This window comes from Ambystoma mexicanum, chromosome 13 (assembly GCF_040938575.1).
Source record: "Ambystoma mexicanum isolate Mex_15411 chromosome 13, UKY_AmexF1_1, whole genome shotgun sequence".
NCBI classification, from domain to species: domain Eukaryota; kingdom Metazoa; phylum Chordata; class Amphibia; order Caudata; family Ambystomatidae; genus Ambystoma; species Ambystoma mexicanum.
The window spans coordinates 715,782,117-715,798,852 of NC_090938.1; the positions used below are offsets into that span (position 1 = coordinate 715,782,117).

At 47.8% G+C, this 16,736-nt stretch overlaps 1 protein-coding gene across 1 annotated transcript in view; it reads right to left on the bottom strand.

The window, feature by feature from the left end:
• LOC138521780 (nmrA-like family domain-containing protein 1) overlaps positions 1-648 on the bottom strand; it is a 71,458-nt gene extending 70,810 nt beyond the window's left edge. The window contains exon 1 of the mRNA XM_069634854.1: positions 416-648. Within this exon, the coding sequence (XP_069490955.1) occupies positions 416-455 (40 nt within the window). The 5' untranslated portion in view covers positions 456-648. The remainder of the gene's footprint in view (positions 1-415) is intronic.
• Positions 649-16,736: the final 16,088 nt, after the last annotated feature.

Below are 16,736 nucleotides of genomic sequence, written 5' to 3' on the forward strand. Positions count from 1 at the left end.
GCACTGTGACGCAGGTCACTCCCGCTGTCTACATGCACGCCGCCACTTCCCTTCACCTGAGCACTGTGACGCAGGTCACTCCCGCTTTCTACCCTTCACCTGAGCAGTGTGACGCAGGTCACTCCCGCTGTCTACATGCACGCCGCCACTTCCCTTCACCTGAGCACTGTGACGCACGTCACTCCTGCTGTTTACATACATGCCACATGGCATTCAGAAGATGCCAGTCCAGTCCTGATTCTTTCTCTGCATAAAGGCAAAGGCATTCCCCAGTATAAACCGAGGACTACAAGTTCCAGAATGCAAAGCAGTATCTGGGACTGGACTAGCACCGCCCCGCGGATAGAATGGACTTCTGAGTTCCCTGACGCTGGCTCTCTGGCCCGAGTCCCTGGGAGGTGCCTTCTGCACTTACCTGTCGCCCCGAACACTGCTATCACCTTCTTGGTGGCCATTGCACGCGCCTCTGTCGCGGACTCCTAGGGTGTAACCGCACGGGGGCGGGGGAAAGCTGGCTGCGAGGAGGCCCCTGTAGACGAGAGGAAGGTGGCCACAGACGCTATGGTTCTTTGGGGTGTCTTCCTCCCGGACTTTAATCGCTCCCCACGGCTGCTCTCCCCGCCCCTCCATGACAATGCAACTTTTCCTCCCCCCCCACGCGGCTCTCGTGTTTCAGTGTTTACTTCACATGCTCCCCTCCCCGGCCTCTTCATGATGCAACCAGTGTTTCTTGTCGGTTCCTTTCAAACTGCCTCTCCTTTCTGAGGTGCAGTAGAATGCGGGCCTTCTTGATGCCACACCTCGGTGCACACACACGGGCCTCCCCGAGCACAGATGCCACTGAGTTGCCCCCCACCTACCGCCTCCCGGGGCACACCCACGCCGCGCTTTCCCCAGCTCCAGTCACCCAGGAAAGAAAACACTCTCAGGGTCCCAGCGAGCGGTTGCACTGCTTTTGAAATGTGCGCACTCATGATGAGTGTGGCCCAGCGCCACCGTGCATTTGCTGTGTGCATTGCAAACGCGTGCTGCTTGCACGAGAGCCTGGCCCTGGGCAGCAAGGGATGGAAGCGTTCAAAAGTGGTGGATGTCCTGTGTCGCTCCAGCAACTAAAACCAAAAAATGTGAGGGGTGCAAGATTTAGTCATTTATCTTAAGGACTGGCATACCTTCCACTCCTTGGTTTTTCAGCCCGCCTGACCCATTGCAGGCCGAACTATGTGCACATCAGCATTGGCACTGCCACTAATCGGAGCAGGCTAGCCCAAACTGCCAAGCCGCGTCTCCTCAGCAGTCACCAACCTTCTGTGTTGCTTACCTCACCCCGAGTGGTATGGGTAAGCCCAGGCATGGGTCCCAAGCCTGCTGGGCCTAGACATCTAAGGTGACCTCGCTGGCGATACCCAATGATCCCAAAATACGCCTGCCATTGCTTGTGGTCTCGTGCACAAGGGATGTGGTCTACCACTTTCAGCTGGACTGATCCCTTTGGGGTAGGACCGAGCCCAGAGCAGCGCTTCGGCAAAGTTGGTCTTGTCTCAGTGCTGGAGACTGAACACAGAATCTTCTTCTTCTTGGGATGGCTCCTCAAGCACCCGAGCCAGCGATTTACATCTTGAGAGATGTGCGCCGTTAGTCACCCTTGTCAGCCACACACCTCTACTAAATCTCCTCCCACTTCCCCGTCTCCCTAACATACTGAAGGAGGAACCAGCACTGCCTATCCCCGGCCCCGGTTTTGAGGTGAAGCAAGTTAGAAATACCCTTCACTGTGAAAGTGAGCAGTCCCCCAAAATACACTACAAACTCCAGGCCTAATACAAAATGGAGTTATAGTTCGGCCTACCCAGTATAAGCTGCACATGCATGGGTCGCCCCGAGGCGGTCCGGCACCCTGGCCAGGGGTACATGGTCAGCCTCGGTGTGAGTGTAGTGTGTATAGTTGGACTGGAATATAGGGGGAGGGGGAGTTGAAAAAGACCCTTCCTTACATCTGATACTCCGATGCGACTCAACCTGGCTATTAGCAAATCCATCTGCAGTCTAAACTTTTTGTGTCCCATCCTATAGTGATCCACTGTTTCCGGGCTTCCACGCACCTCACAATTCGCAAAAGGGACTCTATCCATCTTAAACTACCATCATTTCAAACCTGCATGGGCCACTCTTAGCCGATTCAATATAGTTTCCTTCCTGCTCGTATCCCATCTGCTTTGCCATTCCCCCTTAACTCTGCCTTTCACCGCCACCTGAGCATCAGACACACTTAAGGAGATCTCGATATCCAATACCACCCTGGTCGTGGCCTCATACGCAGCCCAGTCCACCAGCACGTTTCCCTATATCCCACAATTAATGGGGATCTATGCCAACTCAATCCCCATCCCTCCTGCTAAGCATTTCTCCAGCTGTTGTCCATACTCAACACTATGGGCCTCATTACGAGTTTGGAGGTAGCCATGGAGCTATTAGCTCCATGGCTGCCTCCAAACTGGGCTCCATTACCGGGTTCCTGCAATGAGGAATAACCGTGTCATTCTGACATAGGAGGACCCAGTAATTCCTCCTTGAAGGAACCATTCCCCATTCCCATTTGAGCACCCAGAGGGCTCAATGGGAATGGGGATGGAGGTAACAACGGGCACATTACAAGTGTCCCGTTGTTACCTCCCTCTTCCCCTCGCGGGACCCGGAAAAGACGTCTGGTTTTACCAGAAGTCTGGTCCGGGTCCCGCAAAGGGAACCTCGTAATCGGCCCTAATGGAATGAATGAGGCCAGTCCCGTACTGGCCCCCTTTATTCCGTCAGCGCCAAGGTCGTAATGAGGCCCTATATCTTTTCTGGCACCATTCCATTCCTTTATGGCTTGTACCGCACTCAGTGAGTCCACAAATACCACTACTGTTGCCAGCCGTTTCTCCATAGCTCTAACCACTGCCATATTCACTGCCACCAACTCTGCTGTACATATGGAAACATTGGCCCTCATTACAAGCCAGGCGTTAAGGGTTTAACGGCGCCGTCAGCGCCGTTAACCCTTAACGCCTGATTCACACTTTAACGCCTGCTTTTTGCAGGCGTTAAAGTCCAAGGCGCTAATCAACCTTGGTGCTAATTACGGCACCGTAATTTACGGTGCCGTAATTAGCGCCTTCCCCATCCCCATTATGCCCTATGGGGAAAAATGGGAATGGGGAAGGGGCCATGGTGAATGGGGAATTACCGCCCCACTCACCTTGGAATGGGTCGGTAATTCCTCCATCCACCATGGCGGAATCCGGCATGGACCATGGTGCTAATAGCACCATGGTCCACCGCCTGACTTGTAATGAGGGCCATTATCTGATGACCTTGCCTTTTTAAACTCCTCTTCCTCCTTAAAATATTAGACCATACCTACTTTTTGCCTGTCGGGGTCCCTGGGTCTATCAGTATACACGTGTGCACCTACTTTACCCCAACATTCCCAAACGCCAATTTTTTGATTTCCCCTCTATCACCACTACTGTTGTCAATTACATATGTTCTATATATATAATTGATATAATTAATTCTATATGTTCTATACATTCGACTCTTTAGCTCCGTGGCTGAGGTAAGGCATCCGGCTCCCCTGTGTGCGTATTGCGCCTGAAAAGCATTTATTTTGATTAATTGTGCCCCCGCAAACGCTGCTTTGTTGGGCCTGCAGCCCGCTTTCCTCCCCAGCTCTCCCCATACCCTGGTCCCTCCCCCCGCTCCCACTGGCCGACTCCATCACGATCAGGAAACAAGCACCTAGTCCTTCGTTTCCCTGACCCTGCCTCGCCCCTCTTTAGCTCTGTTGCTGAGGTAAGGCATCCGGCTCCCCATCTGCATATTTGTCATGCTGTGCCGCTGGAGCATGTGGAGACGCTGGCGTTTCGTATCGGGGATGGTTCCATCACGGTCAGAGCGCAAAGAACAACTAGTGGTCTAGTTGTTTTCCAATATGGCTGCCTCCCGTTTATTGGAGCTTCCGAGTAGCATCTCACTGCATTGCAAGCCTTTTCCACCGGACGCAGGGTATGACGCTTGTTCGCTTCAGTGCTCTCCATTCCTTCCCGCCCGCATGCCTACAATTTATTCTGCAGCCATTCTGGCCCTCCCAGCCTTGTTCTGTCCTCTCCCCTTCTGCCTCACCCTTGCCTCTCCGCTCTGTTTCGCTGTGTGTTCGTCCTGCTCCTATGCCTGTTGCTTGCCGGATCTACACCTACTGCACCACTCACAAGAAGGATTCAGGGCTTGTTTTTTTTGTGCCTTTAAGGCTTTTTCCCCACACGGGCTGCCTGCCGGAAAGTCCACTTTGCTTGGGTTGTTTATCCAACCAAGCACAGTGGCCTCCAACAGGGCTAGACCATATCTGAACACCGGCTGACAGACTGCCAGAGAGAAAAAGGAGAAAAAGAAGAAGGGGAGATCTCCAGAAGCATCACCAAGCACACCAGGTGAGGACGCTAAACCAGAAGTTGAAGGTTTTGAGAGCTTGCAACGGCCAAGAAGAATTACCAGTTTGGAACTATATCTAGAGTTGGTTGCTGCTGTGCAGGGTCTCTCCCTTGAAATGCAGAACCTACAGACGGAAAACAGAAACTTACGACATTTTCTGGCAACCCGGGAAGATCAGAGAGGCAACCTCCCACCCCTAACCTTTTCCTTTGGAAAATATGATGTGTCCCCTCAGAAACTTAACTGGTTTCTGGACCCCTGTACAGTCTATTACACCTTCTGGCCAAGGGCATACGACACTGATAGGGCTAAAGTCGGATTCCTGACTTCCAACCTGATTGGAAATGCCCCAGCCTGGGCCACACCTTTGGTTACTGCGGCTAATCCTGCTTTACAATATTATCCCACCTTTGCAGACTATTTTCCGGAGGGGTCTTACTGAAGACATTAAGGATTAGTTATCCGAGTCGCACGTCCCGCTATGTTCCGAGAATTGGTTTCCCTCGCCTTGCAGATGGAGTACCGGATGGCCGAAAGAAGATCCGAACGCAAGAAGACAAGATGGTCTTTGGGATAACCTCCCGCCGTTTCTACACCTAATGAGAACGTTCAGACTGAAGAACCCATGCAGATGTGTTCTGCCGGGGACAATTGACCCCACGGAATGCAAGAGAAGAAGAGACTTGGGGCTCTGCATGTACTGCGGGTCAAAAACGCACCTAGACAGGGAAAAAACCAACCCGGCTCTAACAGGGACCATGGTCTGGGGTCAGCACAACAGCCCCTGTTACACAACCAAGTGTGCTCTTGACATCGGCAACAATCGAATGATGGTCTTCAGAGTTCTTTTTCATATTCCTCAAATGGTTCCTCTCGAAGTCCTAGCACTGCTGGACTGCAGTGCAGCTGGGAATTTCATGGACGGCGCTTGGGTGGAAGAAAGACTCGTTCCCAGAAAGGATAAGACAGAACCAGTTCCTGTCGAAGATGTGGCTGGAACCCCCTTGATATCTGGTCCCATAACACAAGACACCCAACCCTTACGAATGACTATGTTTCATCATGAGAAGGTCCTGACATTTGACCTCACCCGCACAGCACAGTTCCCCAACCTGGCAATAGATTGGTCTAAGAACACCATATTGTTCCAATCCGGATTCTGCTCTTCCAACTGCAGTCCGACGAGTAAGGAAGCCTCAGAGGAAGCTATGCCGATTCACATGCCCACAGCACTCATGCTGAGCATTCCTGTTAGGTCTGAGTCTTTCAGGGATGTGTTTGAAGAGAAGTACTACAAAGAATTACCTCCTCACTGGCAGGAGGACTGTTCGATCGAATTGGCAACCAATGCCTCGTCCCTTTTGGACTGATGTTTTCGTTGCCCCCCCCCCTGAACAGGAGGCCCTGGACTACCTTCCAGATGGTTTATAGTAATTACATCGAGAAAAAAAAGACGACAAACCAAAGCATCTAATAAAAAGGATTGAATGCCAAAGCATCGACAGGCTATCTTTTACATGTAAAAGTGCCTTTCCATCTAAACCAGTCCATCGAAAATATAAATGGACTGGTTTCAATGGAAATGTCTTTTACATGTAAAAGACAGCATTTCAATCCTTTTTTTTGTAACTTTAAAACGTTACATGGAGCTGTCCAGTGCTGAAAATTCGGCACTGGCCAGCTCCTTGTAACGTTAAAAAAATGTTTGTATATTGGGGGGGTTCCCTAACCCTACTGTAACCCTTAATCTAACCCTAGCCCCAACCCTAAACGCTAACCCAAACTCTAGCCCTAACCCAAACCCTAGCCCTAACCCTAACACTAACCCTAACACCAACCCAAACCCTAACCATTTCAATACTACCATCGAATTATATGCATCGAAATGGTCATTCAATGGAATGGCATTTCGTTGCTTATAATTCAATGCTATGGTGTTCGCGGCTATGGTGTTCGATGGATGTACTGTATACCTTCCAGACAACCTCCAGAACGGGTTGATAAGAGAATCCAAGTCTGCAGCTGGGGCCTCTTTGTTCTTTAGTCCAAAGAATAATTTATACCATGTATTGATTACCGTGGCCCCAATGCCATCACCATTCGTGATCGCTACACAATGTCATTAATTAAGGACATTGTGGAGGTTGTTGAAGGAGCTACAGCTCCTGATTCATGGAAGTGTTTTATAATGGTGCAATGCCATAGGAAAAAGTTCCATGAATCAGGCCCAAAGTGTTTACCAAGCTGGATGTACGTGGCGCATACCATCTTCTTCGCATTCGCATGGGAGACAAGTGGAAGACCGCCCTTAGAACACCTTTGGGGCATTTTGAATACCAAGTATTGCCATTTGGATTGTTCAATGCCCTGGCAGTTTTCCAGCGATTTATGGACACAATCTTTGCTGTTCTCCTCTTTCGCACTGTCATCGTATAGCTAGATGACATGCTGTTTTTTTCATCTACCAAGTCAGCCCACTTTCAACATGTTATGGAGATTTTACATTGATTACGTCTCCATAGGCTCTTAGCCAAACCAGAAAAATGCATATTTGAGGCTACTTCTGTTACCTACCTGGGGTTCATACTCTCTGAAGAAGGGATTCAAATGCCGTAAAATGTATTACTGCAATGGGTGATCTCCTTCTGGTGCAGTATGTTACTTCACCGACCCCTATTTTGGGCAACCAGCTTGATTTAGTCTTTGGAAAGCATGACTCCTTGACAGTCTCTTCCCCGATATGTATCACCTGGTTGGATCACTTTGTTATTCCTTTCAAATTGATTGGTACTGTTCATCCTCCTATTTCTGATAAGCCCAGAGCCAAGAAGCACAACTGGCTTGCAGTTGATATTTCTATGATAGCCGCACGCATTAACACCAACTGCAGTGCCTTACCTTCTATGGATTTTGATACTTTATCCCAAGTTTTTACCACTACGGCTGATTCACTTGCTCCTCTGCTGGAGATTCAAGCTCCTAGGCGGCCCTCTCAACCTTGGTTTAGTGAAGATTTAAAAGCTCTCTGCCTTAAACGTAGGCAAGCAGAACGCAATTGGGGCTCCTCTTACTCTGCTATTGATTGGACTGCCTTCTGTGCTACTACCTCTATATACCATCTGGCCATTTAGCAAGCAAAACAAAAGTACTTCTCAAATTGAAAATGCGATCACACAGCCTAAAGAGCTTTTTAAGGTGGTTCGCACTTTGTCGGCTAGAGAACCCGCGGATGCTACACCTGCATCTCAGGATCGCTGTGATTCTTTGGCTAAATTTTTTATTTGCAAGATCGATAAACTTAGGGATCCTAGCTTGACTGATTGCAATCGCTGAGTCAGCGGGCCGGTTTCCCATGTTGTTGCCCCCTAAGGGACTGTGCCCTCTACCACTGCTTTGTGGGACTCTTTTCCTTCCTTTACAGACACTTATGTTATTGCTGCGGTCACTAACATGAAATCTGCTTCTCCTGCAGATGCTCTTCCTTTGTCTGTAGTGAAGGATATTCTCCCCCAGATTTTGCCCCACCTGACATCTGCAGTGAATCTTATCTGCTCGATGGGGATTATTCCTCCTGTACTTGAATGCATAACTGTGATCCCTCTTTTGAAGAAGCCGGCTCTCCACACTCTAGTTCTTGCTAATTTCCGACTCATTTCTCTTCCCCTTTTCGTATGAAGTTACTTGAATCTTTGGTGTCCCCACTGTTGGTGAGTTTCTGTGAGTCTACATCTTTGCTAGATGGCTTTCAGTCGGGCTTTAAACCTGGCCAGGGCACCAAGATCATTTGGTCTCGGTGCTTGACGATCTTTTACGCTTATTGCTGATCAGGGTGGAGTAGCGGCTCTGATCTTGTTAGATCTGCCTGCCACTTTTGATACCATTGATCACTCCATCCTGATCAGTCATTTAGCTGCTGCAGGCATGGCAGGCCCAGTCCTGGCCTGGTTTCACTCTTTTCTGTCTGATCGTTCACAGCACCTTTTGCTTCAAACTTTTCTTTCTGCAGTCTAAGCTCTGCTGTGTGGTGTCCCACAGGGCTCTGCCCTATTCCCCCCCTCTTTTCGAAATCTATATTCGGCCTCTGATCGCTCTCATCCACGCTCACAGCTTTAGATGCTACTTGTACGCTGACGACATGCAGATCTTGGTTAGGCTGGATCTTTGTTATCCAGCCCATGCCACTCAGCTGCGAGATTGCCTTACGGCCGTGGGTTGCTAGATGGCCGAGAATTGCCTTAAATTAAATGGAGACAATACCAAGGTCCTGGTTGTGAGTTCTTCATCTGCTTCCTCTGTTGGACCCCTGCTTTTTGGCCTTCTTCTTTTGGTCCCTTCCCCGCTGCTGTCTCAGTGGTTAAGAACTTAGGTGTCAAACTCTCCGCCTCTCTGTCCATGGCCCCCCAGGTTGGCGCGGTCTGTCAAGCAGGCCATTTTCGATTGAAAATTCTTAGGAAGGTCCTCCAATTTATTCCTGCACCATTTGCAAGCTCCAGTGGTCTCTGCTTTAGTCCTCAGCAAGATTTACTACTGCAACTCTCTATCTGGCTCAGCCAGATTATTTGATACAGCGCCTGCAGGTTCTCCAGAATTCAGCTGCCCGCCTCGCCACTGTCACCCTTTATCGGGAGCATATTTCTCCTGTTTTGAGATCTCTCCATTGGCTGCCGGTGGGCAGACGTGTTCATTTTAAGTCTTTATGCCTGCTGCATAGGGCGTTCTATGGTGTCGGCCTGGATTACCTGCAGCTAAAATTCCAGCCGTATGTTCCTGTCCGCACATTACGATCCGGGGGCTGCTCTCTTTTGGCTGTCCCTAGGGTCCATCGAGCTAGAACTGGTGGCCGCTCTTTCTCGGTTAGAGCTGCCGCTCTTTGGAATGCTCTTCCTGACACCTTGCGTTTGGTATCTGCCATCTGCAATTTAGGAAGGCTCTTGAAACTTTACTGTTCTAGGTCCTCTCTTTTCTTTCTCTTGATTCAGCACTAGCGCCAGGTTGCCTTTTGTTTGGTTTGCCTCAGGGGTGTGAAAAACGGTAACATAACATAACAAATGGACCCTCAAAAATATGCGCTATCATGCGATGGCCTACTCCTTGAACAGTCAAAGATATCCAACATTTTGTAGGGTTGGGCAATTTTTGTAGGAAGTTCCTAAAAAACGTCTCAGAAATCGTTGTAAGAGGATTCAATCCAGCACTACAGCTAAGTCAATGCCTAGTCTGGGATACTGAATGGAAACCCTTATTGATATATCTTTATGTCCAGTTCATGAGTTCTGGATGACTACCCCTATATAACACCCCTCTCTTGGAATCCCCCTGACCCCACTGAGCCACGAAGTAGTTCTGTTTTGCAAGTTTAAACGGTTTATTTGATAATTTAAACAATATATATATATCACACTTTATAATAAATTAATAATTGAATATCACACTTAATCTGAGCAGTAATCAATAATGGATAGTCCGGCACTAGCACACTTCTTTATAATCCATGATGAGTGGTTATAGGATGGATAAGATAGCAACAATACTTTTATGGTTTCAAATGGATGCAAGGTGGAATGAAATTGCAGTACAGAAATACTCAATATGATTTCAACAAAACAATGTAATCACTTTTCTCTGGCAATCCACTCCCCCCTTTATGCAATGCAAGGAAATGGAAGGAAAGCACACAGTTCTCAGAAATGCAATCAAATGTAATTCAGTTCAATTCCCCCCCAGCAGTTTATACAACAGATAGGAGTTTTGAAACACAGGCAAAATGCTTTGAATATGGTGACAATGCAGTGAGAAATATGCCGAAAATGGTTTTAATTCCCTTTAGGAGGTTCAGGGTGAGTGAAATATACTTGGGATGAGTTCAGGCTCACTTTAGCAAGGATCTAGGAGTAACTAGCAGGTTAAACGAATTTTTGGCAAAGGAAAGCAATGAAGCTGCTGTTTTCACACGTGGCTGGATTTTTAACCAAATCGCAAATCGCGGTAAAATTCGCGAGCGCGAGAATCGTGATTACGGCAAAAGTATACGGAGTAGCAAGTCGGTTCTAAGCTTTCTGAACGGTTCCAGAGATACGGACGATTAAATAAAGGTAGTTTTTCGGATTTGAAATTTTAAAAGTTCAAAGCGACAGGTTACAGCTTGCAGCTAGAAAATGACAAGTGACAGCTTTGCAAATGACAGGTGACAGTTAGGAGGCAGTTCTGGTTAGATTAAAATAGATTGAATTATATTATTTTAACTAAGAGATTGGTTCTGCACAGTTCTGCTAGGTACTCACAATATATTTAGAAATAGGCCTCGCCACGGATCTGGTCAACAGGTTTTCTTCACTCGCCACGGACGGTTTCTGCGCACAGCGTCTGGGTCAGCTCTACTCTGCTGGTCTGGTCTGGGTCTCTGGTTCTGATCAGGTCTGTGGGTCCGGATACAGCGGTCTCTGGTTCAGCTGGTCTCTCTCTGGATACAACACTGCTCCCTGGCAAATGGCCAGAGTTCTTGCAAAGAATTCAAACAGCTCGCCTGGCTGTGAATAGTGGCAATGATTTGAGGCCTGCTAAAGAGGGATTTAGCTTGTAGTTGACCTTTCTGCTATAAATTCTGAAGTAAAGTCTTGGTCTCTGAAGGTGGATAGATTGAAGTCTCTATGTTGGCTCTCTGGAGGTTGATGGAGGTAAAGTATGGATTTTCCCGGCAGAGCGTCCCGCAGCAGATGGAATAGCATGTCCCTATCTGTCCTGACTGTCTGCTTTTATGTGTTTTGAAAGTGGGTGGAGAGGCTAGCTTTCTAGGCCCTACCCCTCTCCACTTGTCATTGGCCACTTCCTCCTATTCCCCTTGATTGGGGGAATGAAATGAAGTGTCATCATGATGAGGTCTGTTTATGATACAGAGAACCCACCCCTGTCAAATTTACACACAATCTATATTTGACCTAAAGACATATTTCATAGATACACAGTGGTTTGAAATTACATGCACCCATCACATATCACATGAGGTAGCCCCTGTTCCAATTCTGCTCTTCCTGGGGGCTGGCATTCAGAAATGGCAACCTTTGGTGCTTTTTAGTGGGTTTTGCAACATCGGATTTTTCTCCAGATTTATACACATGTACACAGCCTGTCCATACATACTCCAGTAAATTATCATGTCTCTAGCTTAAACACAGAGTCTGTAGTATACATAAATAGCAGGGTTTTGCCCCAGAACATCACACAAATTGGAGTTTGGGCTTGAATCGAAGGTACATTTTTTAAATGAAGGCTCTCAAAGTTATACATTCCTGTCATTTGATTACAAAGAGTTATCAGTGATTCAGTAAAATATATATTTTGCTTTCAATTCAGTTCTCAGAGTGTTGGAGTCCGCCTCCAAGACTTGGGTGGGTCAGTGATCACATGTGTCTTCTGGCAGGCAGGCCTTTGTTGACAGGAAACAGTCAAAATCAACATATTCTATTCACGTGCAATAGCCTATTGTGTGGTCTCCAGGAGGTTGAGGTCAGCAGACCAGGGGGTCACTTTGCATTTGGTTATTATGACCATGTGATATCCTGGGCTGTGGTGTGAATCTCTTGAGGTGAGAGGGTTTCCCAGGCTTCTGGCCTCTGGGAACAACAGGTAGCTAATTTTTAATTAAAATGCAGCCTTTGAAGTCAGCTGAGTCAAATCCCTTTGTCAGCAACTGCCCTTAGTTCTCCTGTCAGAGTTTAGACCGCTAGCGCCGCCTTGAGGATTCTGTTGGTACTGCATCCATTTTTGGGATCTTTCTTGGATTAATGCATTCCAAACAGGAATGGTTTTTACATGGTAGTAAATAACCCTTGCTTAACATTGTTTTGATGGGGCTCCTTACAGTAAAATGGTTATGTTGAACCCCACAAAAGGGTTGAATCTTTAAAGTGGTCCGGTGAGCCACGATTTCAGCAACTTTTTGACATCAGTAACAGTGGATTTTGTTAACAAAGATCTTTCTTTACACTGGTGGGTGGCAAGTGAGGTAACCATTTTGGTGTGCGCACAAACTGCGTGGTTCTCCTGGATTCTGGCGCACTTGTGGGCTTTTTGGCCATCTTGGATTTTCTAAGCCCACAGCACCAAATGTTGCAGCATGATAGCTCAAACGTGGGTCAGGACACCCAACAAATCCCCCCACTTGACTGCCCTTTGAATTTGAGTTGATGGGGAGTCGGGTGCACAAGGGTTTTGACCCACGCACTGGTCTGTCCACATAATCTTCTTCCAATTCTGCAAATGGCACAGTTCAGCATCTTTTCCTCCATCCGGTACTGATCGATCGGTTCTCCACGCCGGTCCTGATGGGAATATTGGGCGGTACCCTGGGCCCCTCGCGTCTCTGCTCCCGGTCTCCGGATCGTCCTCCCTGGCCAGTCTCAAGGTTTTCTTTCTCCTAGGACGACAAAGGAAGAGCGGCAATACCTATTCATAGACATTTTTCCCCCACCATTGATATAGTGGGGTGGCATATAAATTTATAGTCAAAACATATGAACATGCACATTTCTTTTTGCATTCAAAAACGAAAACACCCACATTGAGAAACTCAGAATTTGATAGGCGATATGTAGGATATTTTAAGTTAGAACTGAATTAATCTGAGACAGTACCCTCTAGGATTCCAGAGGATTCCACCAGTTGTTGCAGAGTGTGCCTGGGATGGCAACACTTTAGCTGATTTATATGTATCCACTTGTCTTCCCCCTCTGCCAAACCGCCTTTGGGGATGCGGATCTTGTAGGCCACAGGGGAGATCTTGTCTATAATCTCATAGGATCCCTTCCATGTAGGCAAACATTTTCGCTGCTTGGCCTGGTTCCTTTGGAAATTGTATAGATAGACCCGGTCCCCCACCTGATATTCCTTCCTGGAAGTTTTCAGGTCATAGTGGGTCTTCATACTCTCAGCTGATCTTTCTAGATTCCGCTGAGCATAGGCAAAAGCATGCTGAAGGTGTTTCCTTAAATTCTCCACATACTCATGAGTTGTGGAGGCATTTATCAACGTTTGCTCTTGGGTTCTGTAGAGCAAATGCTGAGGAAGCACCATCTTGCGTCCAGTCATCAACTCAAATGGTGACATTTTGGTTGCAGATGAAGGGGTAGATCTGATGGCCATTAGGACCAGAGGTAATCGGATATCCCAACTTGGCCCAGAATCTGCCACAAACTTCTTTAATATGCTCACAATGGTTCGGTTATATCTCTCTACTGCCCCAGAAGAAGCTGGCCTGTAAGCAATGTGTAGCTTTCTCTTGACCCCCAGTATCTCCCACATCTTTGTCATTACTTCACTGGTGAAGTGGCTACCTCTGTCTGACTCAATCCTTTGAGGTAGACCAAAATGGGAAAAGATGTGGTTAATCATCAGGGCAGCTGCTGTTTCTGCCTTGCAATTTGGGGCTGGGAGACATTCCACCCACTTGGTAAACAAGCATGTAACGGTCAACATGTACTTGTTTCCTCTAGTCGAGCGAATCACAGGGCCTACAAAGTCGATTTGTAAATCTGACCATGGCAGTGTCATCCCCCTCTTTTGGAGAAGCGCCCGGTGTGTGAGGGATGTTGGCTGAAATTGTGCACACACAAGACAACCCTTCAAGTATTGGTTGAGGTCCTGGCCCATGTGTGGCCAGTATGCAACCTCTCTTAAGATTTCCAGTGTTGTGTGAAACCCCCTATGACCGGCGGTGGCCGCATCATGGGCGTGACTTAACATCAGGCTTCGGAATGAGGTAGGAACCACCCACTGATCGTGGCCAGCTTTGGATTTCCTTACCAACAAACCGTCTTGGATCCGGAACATTTTTGGACATTTCATCAACACTCTAAGGTCCTCTTTCCCGTTGTAATCGGTATCCGTCAGGGGAAAGTTCTCAGGGTCCTCAATGTGTTGGTAAAATGTACCAATTATTGGATCCCCCTTCTGAGCGGTAATCAAATCAGCATCAGGGGTCTCCTTGCTCCATTGTGCAATTGAAAGGTCATTGTGAGCATTTGTCTGGGACCTAGTGATAGCAGTGACCTGGATTTCCCCCAACAGGGACTCAATCTCAATTAGATCCCCTTGGATGGCCCCGGTTTTGGCCAGCTGATCAGCTAAGTCATTTCCAGTTTTGTCTGGTCCCTCCACTTTGGAATGACCCTTGATCTTTTTCCAATAGATGGTCATCTCATTCGAGGTGACCAGATCATCAATGTTTTGGATCAACTTCCCATGTTTCAAGGGTTTGTTATTAGCACATAACATGCCTCTGGTTTTCCAATTAACCCGGTGCTCCACGAACCCGTTCCGGACATAATCCGAATCTGTGATTATGACCAGTTCGTGGAGTTGATGTTGGACAGCAGTGAGGATGGCTTGATGCACAGCCATCAATTCTGCCACCTGACTACTTCGGGGACCAATTTTGTATCCAGCGGAGGGTTCTGGGAACTCATTCACCCATGCATTCCCTACGCCGGCCACCAGTTCTTTCTCCCCGTCGTTGTCAACATGGTAAGAGCATCCATCCACATAGACAGTGGGCATTCCCTCACACTTGTCCTCTTCAAAGACTTTGTGTGGGGAATTAAGGTATGCCTCCATGTTGCCCTTGATTTTTAGACTTTCGTCCTCGAGACAGTTTTCTCTGGCACAATCATGCAAGTCAGCCAGACCTTGCGCGAGGGGACTCTTCTTGTTTTGGCCATATCGGACCTCCACAGGAAAGCCTTGCATTGACAGAATCCAGGAAGTAATTCGGGAATTACTCACATTTCCGGCCCAGATTCTGTCACTTTGGAGATATTGCAGAGGCTGGTGTGGAGTCTCCACTATGATGTGTTCCCCATGGATAAACGGGCGGTAATTCTTCAATGCCCACACCGTTGCCAGGAGTGCCTTCTCACAATCGTTGAATTTTTCCTCCACAGAGGATAAAGTTTTGCTCGCATAGGAGATTACTTTATTGACCTTGTCATGCTTTTGGTATAATACTGCCGTCAAGCACGTATTAGAGAACCCCGTCTCCAGGAAGAACTCCTTGTTTCTGACAGGGTAAGCTAGGCAAGGCGCTTGTGAGAGGCTTCTCTTGAGTTGTTTTACCGCCTCGGCTTGTTCTGGACCCCATTCCCACTTGACCCCCCCTTCAGGAGATGAATCAGGGGTCTGGTGATCTCTGCGTAGCACTCAATGAACTTTCTGCTGTAATTAGTCAGTCCAAAGAGGCTCCTTAGTTCCCGCAGAGTTGTGGGGTCTTTCAGTTTCTGAAGTGCTTCCACTTTCCTTTCCTGGGGACAGAGACCCTAAGGAGTAATCTCATGCCCCAAGAAATTAACACGGGTTCTACACCACTGTGCTTTCTGAAAGGAAAGTTTTGCTCCGGCGGCCCTCAACTGGGTCAGAACATAACGTATCTCCGCTATGTGTTCCTCCACAGATGAACTTTTGATGAGGTCATCATCTACATAAGCCAGGTTACCCCTTGCACCTAGGTCGGGCATGGCCTTATGTAGGAAAATGTTGAATTCATTGCCGGAGTTGAGGTATCCGAAGGGAGTCCGGGTCCATGTATACTGCTGGCCCCCAAAGGTAAAAGCCAGCTTGTATTGGTCCTCCCTACTGACCGGCACGGTCCAGTATCCATTGCTCAGGTCTATTGCAGTGAATACCTGTGACCCCTGAATCTGGGCCAGCCCTTGGTCAATGTAGGGAAGAGGCCATCGGGAAGTATGGACCCGTTTGTTGAGCTCCCTAAGGTCAGCGCAGAGTCTCCACTGGCCGTTTGGCTTTAATATTCCCAGCACCGGATTATTGAAGGTGCTGTGGACGGGACGGATTATTCCCCTGGACTCAAGGTTCTTAATTATTTCATCATTTAGAAATGTTCCTAATAGCCTCGCTGGAAAACTGAATTTGGAAGTATCCCCAATAGCCTCGCAGGAAAATGAAGTTAATAGTGCGCCCAGTAGCCTCTCTGTGGAAAATGAATTTAGATATGGGCCCAATATCCTCTGTGAAAGCTACATCTAGAAGTGTGCCCATTAGCCACGCTGTGAAAGCTGCATTTAGAAGTGCTACCAATAGCATCTGTGAAAGTTGATTATAGAAGTGTATCCAATAGACACCCTGGAAAGTCTCAAGTAGAAGTTTGCCCAATAGCCTCTCTGGAAAATTGAACTTAGAAATGTAGCCCAGTAGACGCTCTGTGAAAATTTGCATTTAGAAGTGTACCCAATAGCCTCCGCGAGTGTTACACTTAGAAGTGT